The 13065-nt window shown below is 43.0% G+C and overlaps 1 protein-coding gene across 1 annotated transcript in view; it reads left to right on the top strand.

The window, feature by feature from the left end:
- The first annotated feature begins 882 nt into the window (after positions 1 to 882).
- Positions 883 to 13065, top strand: part of sugct (succinyl-CoA:glutarate-CoA transferase) — a 95613-nt gene continuing 83430 nt past the window's right edge. Inside the window, exons 1-6 of the mRNA XM_079259375.1 lie at positions 883 to 1013; positions 2183 to 2234; positions 2314 to 2387; positions 2472 to 2557; positions 7459 to 7509; positions 8788 to 8908. Coding sequence (XP_079115501.1) covers positions 995 to 1013; positions 2183 to 2234; positions 2314 to 2387; positions 2472 to 2557; positions 7459 to 7509; positions 8788 to 8908 — 403 coding nt within the window. The 5' untranslated portion in view covers positions 883 to 994. The remainder of the gene's footprint in view (positions 1014 to 2182; positions 2235 to 2313; positions 2388 to 2471; positions 2558 to 7458; positions 7510 to 8787; positions 8909 to 13065) is intronic.

Genomic DNA, 13065 nt, shown 5'->3' with positions numbered 1-13065 from the left:
TTTTTATATTTTCATTTATAATTTTCATTGAGAGGAGCCACTTGAGGTAGTTAGGGCATCTGGTCAGGATGCCTCCTGGACATCTCCCTGATAAGGTGTTCCAGGCACGTCCCTCTGGGCGGAGACCCCGGGGGAGACCCAGGACACACTGAAGGGATTATATCTCTCGGCTGGCCAGGGAACGCCTTGGGATTCCCCCCCGCAGAGTTGGCAAATGTGGCTGGGGAGAGGGAAGTCTGGGCTTCCCTGCTTGCTGCTGCCCCCGCGACCCGACCCCGGATAAGCAACAGAACATGGATGGTATTCCGTAAACTTCAGGTTGCGTATAATGATTGTCTGCGTATTCTTCTGGGAAACCAAGATGGCATAGTGCTCGGGAACTTCTTTGTAATGCACAGCTTGTCACATTTCATGCTCTTTTGAGACGATTTATGTTAAATTTATATGTCGTCTTGATGGATCTTGTAATGGGATTATAAGAATCTTCACCCAGCCTTCTTTCAGTACCATGAGATATCAGTCTGCTATGTGGAAGCACTGGTACACTTGTCTATTTTAAATATGTTTGTGTATCTGTATTGTTTTTGTTTTGTCTTGGTTTTTTTATTTTTTAAAATGGACCTAGAGTCTGAATAAATACAAGAAAGAAAGAAAAAAAAAGTATTTAACTTTTAATTTTGATTGTTTATTGTCTCTTTTTGTTTGAAGAGCATTTTCTGGTGGAGTACAAACGGGTTTACAAACAGGGATAATCAGTGTGATGGACAACAAATGTTGTTTATAGCTTTAATAAATTATTAAAACCGAACTTTTACTTTGAATTGAACTGACCGGAAGTGAGGTGGCAGTGTGTCGCATTTGGATGCTAACACGTGTGGAAATGTTGGCAACTTTCAGAGTTTTGAAAACCCGTCCTGCATATTTTTCTCCGCTCCGTTTTAGCTCTTTGCAGCAACGGAATGAACCGACGAGGAAGCCGGGCTGCGGCTGCAGGATGTCCGGCACAAACACAGGTATTGTTCCCAAACGGCAGCTAGCAGGCTAATGTTAGCCTCCAGCAGAGTGAGGGGGATTTATCAGATAATCAATGACACTGTCATAAAATGTGATTAAACTTCCCAGATATGTTGCAGGATAATAACTCCCCATGTTAGGACTTTTATGAGTGATTGTACACCAACAACAAACATTTTTAAAAACGGTTTAAACTTGCAGCAACATGCCTGTTAGTCGCTTATAAGCGTTTAAAACTACTAAAAATGATCTGTTTCACACCGGAAGTGGCGAAGATTATCACAATTAAACTAAATTTAAACTCATAACTAATAAATATGATAGCATAAAGATTCACAACAGAAAAAAAATGTAATTTATGTGAAAATAAAAGGCTTTTAATAACTGTTTTACTGACTGCAGGGGTCTGAATTAGTGTTGTAAAAATTCATAAGTTTCATTTTCACTGTGACTCATTAAACTTGGTATCTAAAAGTAGTTTAATAAAATGAACAGAAGATAAATTATTAACAGCTATCATTGTGTGGAAGTAACTCTTTAATGATCCTCTCAGTCGGCTGTAAAAATTGTCCTCATACTTTGGACTCTGTTCTTCTGCAAACCAGTGAAAATTTTTTTTTGCATCATGGTATACCCTGTAGGATAATTTTCAGACCAGTATATCCTAAACCAGTAGTCCCAGTTTATATTTGAGCTCAGGGATGAGACACAAATACATTTATGTTTACATTTTATGAATTGGTCCTTAAGAAAATATCCAGAATTTTCTGGTGAAAAATAACTGCAGTTCCAATAATATTGACTTTCTAGACATTGACATAATTCACACAATATTTGATCTGTATATATATTTTTTTATTTGGATAGTTTTTTGTGTGTAGAATGTTTGCATTATGTAGATAATGTTATTCTCATTCTTTCTTTATATTCTTTAATGCTGTGGTAACGTTGCACTTTCCCTGCCTTGGTTCAATAACGTGTCTGATTCTGATAGAAAAGTCTATAAAAGCAAAGAAAGTTTTTTTTAATCAAAAGGCAGAAAAATGAACTGATGCAGGGAAAACATCCAGTTTCATTCGACGTTAGGGTTTTTGTTGAAACATTTTGGTATTTGTCAGCTGGAAGAAGGTATAAATAGACGTTTTCCTTTGTCTGAATGTGACCTCAGCAGCTGAAAGCATCCAGCCACTAGATGGCGTCAGAGTCCTGGACTTGACCAGGTGGGTCTCCCTGTGTCCAGCGGTAATTCTCTGCTCTGTGCCTCGGCATGGGAGGTAAAGTCTTTCTGGATGTTTGCAGAGTTCTGGCGGGTCCTTTCTCTACCATGATCCTGGGAGACCTGGGAGCAGAGGTGATCAAGGTGGAGAGACCAGGTGAGTTCCCAGTTGGGCTCTAACCGGCTGCGAGTGAAGGATTGTGGGAAACCGGATGTTTTTTGTTGTTGGATTGGTAAACAGGTGTAGGAGATGACACCAGGGCCTGGGGTCCTCCGTTTGTCGGCTCGGAGAGCGTCTACTTCCTGAGTGTCAACCGAAACAAGAAGGTGAGTCAAAGAGTCCAGAGAACGCCTGCCGAGTCGTGTTTACTGGTGAGGGGAAGGAAGGACGGACATCTGAACTGGTTGGGGGTTGAGAGGACAGGAAAGAGGGGTCAGCACCTTTTTATGTCATAATAAAAACAAAAAAAATGATGTTTTCCTACATGAGACCAGAAGAGAAGGCCCAGTGCATCATGGGACGTCTGCCTATAGCAGCAGAACTAATGGGATGGATCAGGGTCCCCAAGCCAGACCTGACTTTAAGATTAGACTAGTCTGAGTCAGGCGCGTTGGAGCAGGGATACATGGAAAACCTGCAGAATTCTGGCCCTTGAGGACTGGAGCTGGTCACTCCTGACAAAGAGGGTCTGATCACTGAGGTTTCTGCCTCTGGTCTACGTGTAGAACCTCTAGGAACCACCAGTAAACCTGCAGTCTCAGAGGGAAATGATCGACTGGGAAAGTCTGGATCTCTGGAATCCGGTGGAGCCATAAAGAGCTTTAAATGTGAGGAGAAGAATCTTAAATTCCACCTGGATTTAACGCGGAGCTGATGAAGAGAAGATGCGCGGACATTTAGGAGCAGAACATCTGGAACAGAATCCAAATCAGGAAATCAGAAGATCAATCTGGAAGTAAAACAAAAAAAAAAAAAATCCTTGAAATAGTTTTTCTGTTTAAAAAAAAGAAAAAAAAAATTTTTTTTTTCCAGCTTTTCATACAAACAGACCGCCTGATGCTGCTGCAGTGGATCAGAACCGCTGTGGACTCGCTCCGTCCTCTGGTTTGGGCGTTGTGACTCGTCCTGCAGCAGGATGAAAAAAACCTTCTTGGTCACGTGACCAGAACAAACATTTAGACACACGTCAGTCAGCTGTGTGCTGCTACTGTTCGGGCTTGCAGAGATGTAGAGATGTAGAGATGTAGAGATGTAGAGATGCAGAGATGCAGAGATGCAGAGATGCAGAGATGCAGAGATGCAGAGATGCAGAGATGTAGAGATGCAGAGATGCAGAGATGTAGATATGCGGAGATGAGATGTAGAGATGTAGGTAGAGATGCGGAGATGCGGAGATGCGGAGATGCAGAGATGCAGAGATGCAGAGATGCGGAGATGCGGAGATGCGGAGATGCGGAGATGTAGATATGCGGAGATGAGATGTAGAGATGTAGGTAGAGATGCAGAGATGCAGAGATGCAGATATGCGGAGATGAGATGTAGAGATGAGATGTAGAGATGTAGGTAGAGATGTAGAGATGTAGAGATGTAGAGATGCAGAGATGTAGAGATGTAGATATGCGGAGATGAGATGTAGAGATGTAGGTAGAGATGCAGAGATGCAGAGATGTAGAGATGCGGAGATGTAGAGATGCGGAGATGTAGAGATGTAGATATGTAGATATGCGGAGATGAGATGTAGAGATGTAGGTAGAGATGCAGAGATGCAGAGATGCAGAGATGCAGAGATGTAGAGATGCAGAGATGTAGAGATGTAGATATGCGGAGATGAGATGTAGAGATGTAGGTAGAGATGCAGAGATGCAGAGATGCAGAGATGCAGAGATGTAGAGATGCAGAGATGTAGAGATGCGGAGATGTAGAGATGTAGAGATGCAGAGATGCGGAGATGCGGAGATGCGGAGATGCGGAGATGCGGAGATGCGGAGATGCAGAGATGCGGAGATGTAGAGATGCGGAGATGTAGAGATGCGGAGATGTAGAGATGCGGAGATGTAGAGATGCGGAGATGTAGAGATGCGGAGATGTAGAGATGCGGAGATGTAGAGATGCGGAGATGTAGAGATGCGGAGATGTAGAGATGCGGAGATGTAGAGATGCGGAGATGTAGAGATGCGGAGATGCGGAGATGTGGAGATGCGGAGATGCGGAGATGCAGAGATGCAGAGATGCAGAGATGTAGAGATGCAGAGATGTGGAGATGTAGAGATGCGGAGATGTAGAGATGCGGAGATGTAGATATGCGGAGATGTAGATATGCGGAGATGTAGAGATGCGGAGATGCGGAGATGCGGAGATGCGGAGATGCGGAGATGCGGAGATGCAGAGATGCGGAGATGTAGAGATGCGGAGATGTAGAGATGTAGAGATGTAGATATGCGGAGATGAGATGTAGAGATGTAGGTAGAGATGCAGAGATGCGGAGATGTAGAGATGCAGAGATGCGGAGATGAGATGTAGAGATGTAGGTAGAGATGCGGAGATGCAGAGATGAAGAGATGTAGAGATGCAGAGATGCGGAGATGCGGAGATGAGATGTAGAGATGTAGGTAGAGATGCAGAGATGCAGAGATGTAGAGATGCGGAGATGCGGAGATGAGATGTAGAGATGAGATGTAGAGATGTAGGTAGAGATGTAGAGATGTAGAGATGTAGAGATGCAGAGATGTAGAGATGTAGATATGCGGAGATGAGATGTAGAGATGTAGGTAGAGATGCAGAGATGCAGAGATGTAGAGATGCGGAGATGTAGAGATGCGGAGATGTAGAGATGTAGATATGTAGATATGCGGAGATGAGATGTAGAGATGTAGGTAGAGATGCAGAGATGCAGAGATGCAGAGATGCAGAGATGTAGAGATGCAGAGATGTAGAGATGTAGATATGCGGAGATGAGATGTAGAGATGTAGGTAGAGATGCAGAGATGCAGAGATGCAGAGATGCAGAGATGCAGAGATGCAGAGATGTAGAGATGTAGAGATGTAGAGATGCAGAGATGCAGAGATGCGGAGATGCGGAGATGTAGAGATGCGGAGATGTAGAGATGCGGAGATGTAGAGATGCGGAGATGTAGAGATGCGGAGATGTAGAGATGCGGAGATGTAGAGATGCGGAGATGTAGAGATGCGGAGATGTAGAGATGCGGAGATGTAGAGATGCGGAGATGTAGAGATGCGGAGATGTAGAGATGCGGAGATGTAGAGATGCGGAGATGTAGAGATGCGGAGATGTAGAGATGCGGAGATGCAGAGATGCAGAGATGCAGAGATGTAGAGATGCAGAGATGTAGAGATGTAGAGATGCGGAGATGTAGAGATGCGGAGATGTAGATATGCGGAGATGTAGATATGCGGAGATGTAGAGATGCGGAGATGCAGAGATGCGGAGATGCAGAGATGCAGAGATGCGGAGATGTAGAGATGCGGAGATGTAGAGATGTAGAGATGTAGATATGCGGAGATGAGATGTAGAGATGTAGGTAGAGATGCAGAGATGCGGAGATGTAGAGATGTAGAGATGCAGAGATGCGGAGATGAGATGTAGAGATGTAGGTAGAGATGCGGAGATGCAGAGATGAAGAGATGTAGAGATGCAGAGATGCGGAGATGCGGAGATGAGATGTAGAGATGTAGGTAGAGATGCAGAGATGCAGAGATGTAGAGATGCGGAGATGCGGAGATGAGATGTAGAGATGTAGGTAGAGATGTAGAGATGTAGAGATGTAGGTAGAGATGTAGAGATGCAGAGATGTAGAGTTGCGGAGATGAGATGTAGAGATGCAGAGATGAGATGTAGAGATGCAGAGATGAGATGTAGAGATGTAGGTAGAGATGCAGAGATGCAGAGATGTAGAGATGCGGAGATGAGATGTAGAGATGTAGGTAGAGATGTAGAGATGCAGAGATGAGATGTAGAGATGTAGGTAGAGATGCAGAGATGTAGGTAGAGATGTAGAGATGCAGAGATGTAGAGATGCGGAGATGTAGAGATGCGGAGATGAGATGTAGAGATGCAGAGATGAGATGTAGAGATGTAGGTAGAGATGCAGAGATGTAGAGATGCGGAGATGAGATGTAGAGATGTAGAGATGCAGAGATGAGATGTAGAGATGTAGGTAGAGATGCGGAGATGAGATGTAGAGATGTAGGTAGAGATGCGGAGATGAGATGTAGAGATGTAGGTAGAGATGCGGAGATGAGATGTAGAGATGTAGGTAGAGATGCGGAGATGCGGAGATGAGATGTAGAGATGTAGGTAGAGATGCGGAGATGAGATGTAGAGATGTAGGTAGAGATGCGGAGATGCGGAGATGAAATGTAGAGATGTAGGTAGAGATGTAGAGATGCAGAGATGAGATGTAGAGATGTAGGTAGAGATGTAGAGATGCAGAGATGCGGAGATGAGATGTAGGGATGTAGGTAGAGATGCGGAGATGCGGAGATGAGATGTAGAGATGTAGGTAGAGATGCGGAGATGCGGAGATGAGATGTAGAGATGTAGGTAGAGATGCGGAGATGCGGAGATGAGATGTAGAGATGTAGGTAGAGATGTAGAGATGCAGAGATGAGATGTAGAGATGTAGGTAGAGATGCAGAGATGCAGAGATGAGATGTAGAGATGTAGGTAGAGATGCGGAGATGCGGAGATGAGATGTAGAGATGTAGGTAGAGATGCGGAGATGCGGAGATGAGATGTAGAGATGTAGGTAGAGATGTAGAGATGCAGAGATGCAGAGATGAGATGTAGAGATGTAGGTAGAGATGTAGAGATGCAGAGATGCAGAGATGAGATGTAGAGATGTAGGTAGAGATGCGGAGATGAGATGTAGAGATGTAGGTAGAGATGCGGAGATGCGGAGATGAGATGTAGAGATGTAGGTAGAGATGCGGAGATGCGGAGATGAGATGTAGAGATGTAGGTAGAGATGCGGAGATGCGGAGATGAGATGTAGAGATGTAGGTAGAGATGCGGAGATGCAGAGATGAGATGTAGAGATGTAGGTAGAGATGCAGAGATGCGGAGATGCGGAGATGAGGGTGGATCTTCTGTTTGCTCCTGACAGGAAGCTGCAGTAAAACATGTCTGCAGTGGAAAATGTTTCATTCAGATGAGAAGCAACAGATGTGAGTTCAGCTGTAACCTGGTGATGATCTTTGTGTTTTTCAGAGTATCGCTGTGGATCTGAAACATCCCAGAGGAGCGGCGGCCATCCAGGAGGTACGACGGCCTCGCACTGGAGAATCCAGCCTCAGCAGTGTCGGCCATGTTTATCAGCGTCTGAGTAAAACTGGTCATTTAGAGACGAGACCACAAGCAGTCAGGCGGCAAATGTTCCCAAATCTGATCAGAGGTTCACCTCGGGGTGGAATCCCGGTTCTGGTTCTGGTCACACTCAGTCCTAAGCTCGGCTCGGCTGACACAACCAGAAACTGTTTTTATTTTATTTTGTCGCACATTTTTTGTTTTTTTATTTCAAGATCTTTTTGTTTCTTATTGAATCTTTTAAAATTCATTCAGTCATTTCTTAAAGAAGGTTGTATTTTCCAGTTTCAAGTTAAAAACTAATCGTCCCAAAGCGAAGACTCAAAAAGCATCTTTGTTTTGGAGACGGCTGCTGATGAGACCATCTTCCTCCCTGTAGTCATCTTCACCGGGTCTGAATTTGTGATGAAATGTCTGGTAGTTTTACACAAACACCACAGAGCTTTTGCAGTTTTCCCAGCTTCTGATCGACGGCTGATCCGTCCTGCATGCTGCCTGCGCCGTCTGCCTTCTCCACATAGTAAAACTGTCTCTTCCTCTGATGACGTTTATCTGCTGTTTATCTGTTTGCTAACGTAATGCGAAACTGTGCTGCAACATCTCGCTGCGTCCCGGCAAATGAGTTTCATAGTTCGGTTTCTCCTCCTCGGGATGCTGCTGGGAAGGGACGCATCTGGAAATGCACAGAAAAGACGTCACTTTGCCTTCAAATGAGTCCAGAACGGTCAGAAAGTTACATAATGTGTTTAAAACCAGTGAGATGTTTAGAAGTGAACCACGGTGGGCCCCTAACTTCCAGAACTGCTCTCTGGATGCCGTAACACGGCTTGGAGTTGGGACCCCTGCCGGGGGTTGCCAGATAATTGTAAAAACAATTTTGGTTAAAATTTACCAAATAAAAGTGTGATGTATTTATTTATTTTTTTTATACCAAACCATCTGGTTGTGTTCTCTGATCCTGAATCACAGAACCAGCAGCAGAAACTTCTGTGGCTGCGCTGAGCGGGATCCCAGAATCCTCCTGCAACACTTTACAATGAAGACTATTGCAGTGCCATGATTAGTTAAAAAACAAAAAAAAAATTCATGCCACGAAAGTAACAAAAGATGAGAGAAAAATATTCTGGACCCGCCTGAACTGATTATCCACCTGGTTAAATCTGCCATTTTACCTGCAAAACTACCTGCAGCTACGTTCAACCCACAACTGATGGCGTGTGTGTTGTGTGTCAGCTTGCAGGAGTGTGTGACGTGCTGGTGGAGAACTACCTGCCAGGGAAACTCCATCAGATGGGTTTGGGATACGATCAGCTGAGCAGAGCGAACCCGCGGCTCATCTACTGCTCCATATCAGGTACCGACCAACTCCAGGACTTCCCATGAGACGATGAGTCACTCCAGCACACAGACACCTACTTACATCACATCAGTGCGTTGAACAGTGTAGGACATCTCCATCAGGACCTTCATCAGAGCTCAGAGTCAAAGTTTAAGTTAAAACGTTTGTTGATGCTGTAGCCATGGAAACGGTCAACATGTCCTGCAGTTTTCTGTTTAAACCACTAGATGGGGTGGGAGTCCATAGTAAGGACAGATGATCAGCGGTTTAGGTTCTGGTTGAAGTTTAGGTTCTGGTTGAAGTTTAGGTTCTGGTTGAAGTTTAGGTTCTGGTTGAAATTTAGGTTCTGGTTGAAGTTTAGGTTTAAGTTTAGGTTTAGGTTCAGGTTGAAGTTTAGGCTCTGGTTGAAGTTCAGGTTCAGATTAAAATTTTGGTTTAGGTTCAGATTCAGGTAGAAATTTAGGTTCAGGTTGAAGTTTAGGTTGAAGTTTAGGTTCTGGTTGAAGTTTAGGTTCTGGTTGAAGTTTAGGTTCAGGTTGAAGTTTAGGTTCTGGTTGAAGTTTAGGTTCTGGTTGAAGTTTAGGTTCTGGTTGAAGTTTAGGTTTAAGTTTAGGTTTAGGTTCAGGTTGAAGTTTAGGCTCTGGTTGAAGTTCAGGTTCAGATTAAAATTTTGGTTTAGGTTCAGATTCAGGTAGAAATTTAGGTTCAGGTTGAAGTTTAGGTTGAAGTTTAGGTTCAGGTTGAAGTTTAGGTTCAGGTTGAAGTTTAGGTTCAGGTTGAAGTTTAGGCTCTGGTTGAAGTTCAGGTTCAGATTAAAATTTTGGTTTAGGTTCAGATTCAGGTAGAAATTTAGGTTCAGGTTGAAGTTTAGGTTTAAGTTTAGGTTCAGGTTGAAGTTTAGGTTCAGGTTGAAGTTCAGGTTTATGGTTTAGGTTCAGGTTGAAGTTTAGGTCCAGGTCCAGGTCCAGGTTCCTCCTGCAGTTCCACGTCATGTTTTCTTCACTGAGAACAACATTTTCTGTGTTTCATGACATTAAAGTCTCCTATAGATCATCAGGTTGTTTCCCAGTTCATCCTGCTCCACTGAGCAGCTGATGAATGTTGAGTCTGCACCAGGACTTTCTCAGCACACAACAAGCGAAGGCCTGACGGCGCCCCCCAGAGGCTGCAGTGTTTGTGACAGCTGACTTCTCAGTAAAGTCAGCTTTCGTAGGATTTCCAGAATCTCAGATTCAGTTCTGCAGCTCAGCTGAACCAGAATGTCCTGCAGAAACTCTGAGCTCCTGCATAACGTCATGTTCCAAGTCATGTGATAAGTGTTCAAGACACTTCACATAAAACATTTACAGTTACAGAAGGTTCCAAAAGAAGCATTAAAAATGAAATGAAAAAGAATTAAAAGCTGAAATAAATGCAAGAAGAAACGGTGTCAGTGTGAGGGATAAATCATTGTTTTAATAAAAGGCAAAAAGAACGTTTTTACCTTGATTTAAAGCAGCTGAGTTGCAGCAGACCTGCAGGTTTCTGGAAGTTTCTTCCATGTGAGGGGCATAAAAACTGAACGCTGGTCATTCATGTTTAATTCTCAGACTCGTCTCAGATGTTTGTGAAATAATAACAGTCATTTTTACTTTATTAATCCCGACTGGGAAGTTAAGCTCTGCATTTTTACACATCTAGATTTACTGGTGAGCAGCGAGCTGCCATATGTGAGCGCCCGGGGTAGGAGGGGGGTAACCAGGGTTAAAAGCCTTGCTCAGCGGTCCATTGTGGTTCACTTCTATTTCCACACCGGGGACTTTAACCCAGATCCTCCAGACCAGGCACATTTATGAACATAAGCAAAAAAACCATGTAAATCTGTGCAGAGTTAGCGTTGCTGCGAACCTCCATCTGTTGTCGCTGAGCAGGTCTCAGACTAACTTCAACAATACGTTTACAATACAGAGATACGGAAAGAAAGTTTAAATGTTTAAAAGATTTTGCCAGTTAGAAACAACAAGCTCGTCTAACTGGGCTGGATCGGACCTGCTGTCACATATTTATTGTATTAATATTAGATTTTATTTTGGGTTTAAACAGCTTCCATATTCATAAATATTATCCAGGATTTGTCTGTTCTCATGTCTATAAAAGCCAAAATGACCGTAGCTGCAGGGCTAGCTGCTAGCTTCCTGATATCTGTTTATTTGTTTATTTACAGATCTCTGGTCATGTCAGGGTGTTAATGCGTTAATGCACAGAGATACACACTGGGGTTCCTGCAGGTTTTAGATGTTTCCCTGATCCAACACACCTGATTCTAATGAAATGTTTCTTCTGAACAGCTTGTTGATGCATCAGTCTGATCCAGGTGTGCCGCACGAAACGTCTAAAACTTGCAGGACAGCCGACTCTGAACATGTTCATGTGTGGAATTAACACATTAGTTTTTAATTAATGAATGCCTAAACATTAGGGGTGGGAAAATCAAATTAAAAAAATAAAAAATCAGGATTTTTGGCCTCACAATTTTAAAATCAATTAAAAAAAAAATCAATTTTCTTTTTCAGATAAATGAAAATAATCCATTAAAGATTTTTTGTCACTTTTTATTGTTTTTTATTGATCTTTTTACTTGTGTTTTTGGACACTATAGCAGCAAAATGATGATCTGGCTACTGTGTTGTTTTTTCCTCATTGATATCAAGAAAAATGACAAGAAAAAAAAGTTTTGAACATTTTATTTGTTTGCTTTTAGTCTACAAAAATCAGTAATATCAAAGAATTGTGAGGATCGCAATTTAAATCTAATCGGCACCCAAAAACTCGGAATCGAATCGGGACAAAAGCATATCATCACAGCCTATTAAACAAAGTTATTACTGATGCCATATTAAAATCAAACTGAATTTTGTCCGATCTTTGCGAAAGATGCTGATTTTGGGCTTTTAGATGCTTCTTTTCACCAAAAACCACTTTATCCTCCTTATTTATGAAGTTTCAAGCCTTATATATCTCACACAACCTCACACTCGGCTTTGCGCTGGAAGGGTCGTATATCAGAATCTGAAAGAAATTTTGACCTGATCAAAGTCGCATTCCTGCCGATCATCTTCCCAACCAATCAGAGCTGCTTCCTGCGTCTGTGTTTGACTCTTCCTGTCGTAAGAAATTATTCCATTCTGGGAAAATCCGAGTGTTTTCCGGTAGTGAAAGCCACACCGTTAACTTTCTCAAACACATCGGTTATACATGCGTGTTTATGCTGTCAGATTTCATGTCCCTTTTATCATGAGAACATGTAACCAAACAAGAGTCTCGTACAAACATGTCAGACGTTATGAATGAGCGACGGCGTGTAATTGCTCACCGAAGCCACAGAGTTCTTCCATATGCCCCACCTGATCTGACACCGTCTTTTTATCTGCCTCCACCTGTGTCTGCAGGAGCTTCTCATCTCTGTCAAAGCTTTATTTAAACTCACTGTAACGAGGAGCTGTATATTTTCACTTCCTCATAATTTACGTCTCTGAGATGTAAACTGACACTTAACGAAGCCGGTTGATAAACAGGAGCAGATTACTGTCGTTTATCAGAGGAGAAGCATGAGTGTTGTGGTATTCTGGATGGATTATTGTTTCTGTGTTAATGCAGATGGATGATGCCGTCTGCAGCGCCAGCTTTCAGATTCACACTCCAGTTTCTGTCCTTAAAGTTCAGTTTCGCAGCATTCCAGTATTATTTTCCATTTATCCAGTAAAGTTTGTCATTTGTTTGTCATCCATCCATCCATTTATCCATCCATCCATTCATCTCTAAATCCATCCATCTGTTTTTCCATCCATCCGTTTGTCTCTCCATCCATCCATCTGTTTTTCCATCCATCCATCCGTTTGTCTCTCCATCCATCCATCTGTTTTTCCATCCATCCATCCATTTGTCTCTCCATCCATCCGTTTGTCTCTCCATCCATCCATCTGTTTTTCCATCCATCCATCCGTTTGTCTCTCCATCCATCCATCTGTCTTTCCATCCATCCATTCATCGTTCCATCCATCCATCTATTCGTCTCTACATCCAACCATCCGTCTATCCATCCATCCATTTGTCTTTCCATCCATCCATCCATCCATCCATCTGTTTTTCCATCCATCCATCCGTTTGTCTCTCCATCCATCCATCTGTCTTTC

Source organism: Telmatherina bonti, assembly GCF_933228915.1.
Source record: "Telmatherina bonti genome assembly, chromosome: 20".
Classification (NCBI taxonomy): domain Eukaryota; kingdom Metazoa; phylum Chordata; class Actinopteri; order Atheriniformes; family Telmatherinidae; genus Telmatherina; species Telmatherina bonti.
This window is presented reverse-complemented; position numbering and strand designations above follow the sequence as displayed.